Source organism: Eimeria mitis, genomic scaffold (assembly GCF_000499745.2).
Source record: "Eimeria mitis Houghton genomic scaffold, Emh_scaff3810, whole genome shotgun sequence".
NCBI classification, from domain to species: Eukaryota; Apicomplexa; class Conoidasida; order Eucoccidiorida; family Eimeriidae; genus Eimeria; species Eimeria mitis.
The window spans coordinates 2,070-3,718 of record NW_013572146.1 but is presented as its reverse complement, the minus strand read 5'-3'; the positions used below and the strand labels follow the sequence as shown (position 1 = coordinate 3,718).

The 1,649-nt window shown below is 58.0% G+C and overlaps 1 protein-coding gene across 1 annotated transcript in view; it reads left to right on the top strand.

The window, feature by feature from the left end:
* Positions 1 to 1,649, top strand: part of EMH_0069760 (uncharacterized protein) — a gene marked incomplete at both ends in the record, with an annotated part of 4,077 nt that overhangs the window by 371 nt on the left and 2,057 nt on the right. Inside the window, 2 exons of the mRNA XM_013498902.1 lie at positions 24 to 1,022; positions 1,217 to 1,649. Coding sequence (XP_013354356.1) covers positions 24 to 1,022; positions 1,217 to 1,649 — 1,432 coding nt within the window. The remainder of the gene's footprint in view (positions 1 to 23; positions 1,023 to 1,216) is intronic.

Sequence of the window (1,649 nt, the reverse complement as noted above, 5' to 3'; positions counted from 1 at the left end):
GACAGTGTGGGGCCCTGCTGCAGAGCCGGCAGTGGTTGCTGCTAGCGGAGGAGACGCTGCAGCAGCACCTACTAAAGCTGAAGCAACTGCAGCAGCAGCAGCAGCAGCAGCAGCAGCAGCAGTTGTATGCTTTGTTATGTTGTGATTTATTTGTTATAGAGTGGGAAATAGCAAAGACACTGCGAGCAGCAGCAGACGGAGACAGAGCGCTGCAGCTAGCTCGCCGTCTCTGTCAGTCTGCTGCTTGGCCCTTCTCCTTCAAAGAACTCTTCACACAAACTCCTCCTGCTGCTGCTGCTGCTCCTGCTGCTGCTGCTGCTGCTGCTGCAGGTGCTGGTGCAGGTTCTGCTGCGGGTAGATCGCCTGCTGGTGCTGCTGCTGCTGCTGCTGCAGGTAGATCGCCTGCTGCTGCTGCTGCTGCTGTTGGTGGTGGTGGGGGTGGGGGTGGTGGGGGGCTGGATGGAATGCGGGTGCCTTCGATGCTGGGTATGTGCAGCGGAGCAGCAGCAGCAGCAGCAGCAGCAGCAGCAGGGTCAGCAGCAGCATGTGGCTCTGATGCAGCATCAGCAGCAGCAGCAGCAGCATTTTGCGTGCGTCGGCATGAGTTTCTGGTGTCTGTGTGTGAGTGCCTTTGCTGCTGCGGCGAGTGGCTGTACCGAGATAGGTTTATAGGAGAAGAAGCAGCAGCACGAGGATATATAGATGTTGCTGTTGCTGCTAGCAGCTACATTCCTTCAGTTGCTGCTCACCAGCGTTTGGGTTTGCTGCTGGATGATGCATTAGCAGCAGCAGCAGCAGCAGAGCAGCAGGAGGATTGGTTGCTGCTGCAGCAGCAGTTATATCATACGAAAGAAGAACAGCAGCAACTGCTGCAGCAGCAGCAGCAGCAGCAACGCAGAAAAAAAAGACTTGCTGCTGATGCTGCAGCACTCTATGCTTACTGTCTCCGCGACAGCCACCTGCAGCAGGCAGCGCACACCACGGGGCGGCTGCTGTCTTTGTGGTTTTCTTATGGGCCTGCAGTGCCGCGTATAAATTTATCTATCAGACGAGCTCTTGCTGCTGCTGCTGCTCCCCCTGCTGCTGCTGCTGCTGCTNGCGTATAAATTTATCTATCAGACGAGCTCTTGCTGCTGCTGCTGCTCCCCCTGCTGCTGCTGCTGCTGCTCCTGCTGCTGCTGCTCCTGCTGCTGCTGCTGCTGCTGCTGAACCGCAGCCAGCAGCACTTCAGCTCCGCGCTGCAGCAGACCTCAAACATCTGCTGCCCTTCGTGCCGCAGATTGTCTCCCGTCTGGCTGTCGAGACACCTCAACAGCAGCAGCAGCAGCAGCAGCAGCAGCAGCAGCAGCAGGGAGAAGCAGACTTTCAGCTATCGGTGAGAGAGGTGCTGCTTGCTCTGGCTCGTCGCTCTCCCTTTTCTGTGTTGCTGCCGTTGATAGCCCTCGAGAAGAACGACAGAGTTCCTGCTGCTGCTGCTGCTGCTGCTGCTGCTGCTGGAGGTTCACACAAAGCAGCAGCAGCAGCAGCAGCAGCAGCAGCAGCAGCGCCGAGCAGCAGCAATGCGCGGGCTGCAGGACTTCTGCTGCAGCAGATTGCTGCTGCACACCCAGCACTGTGTGAAGCTGTGAGAGCAGCAGCAGCAGTTGCTC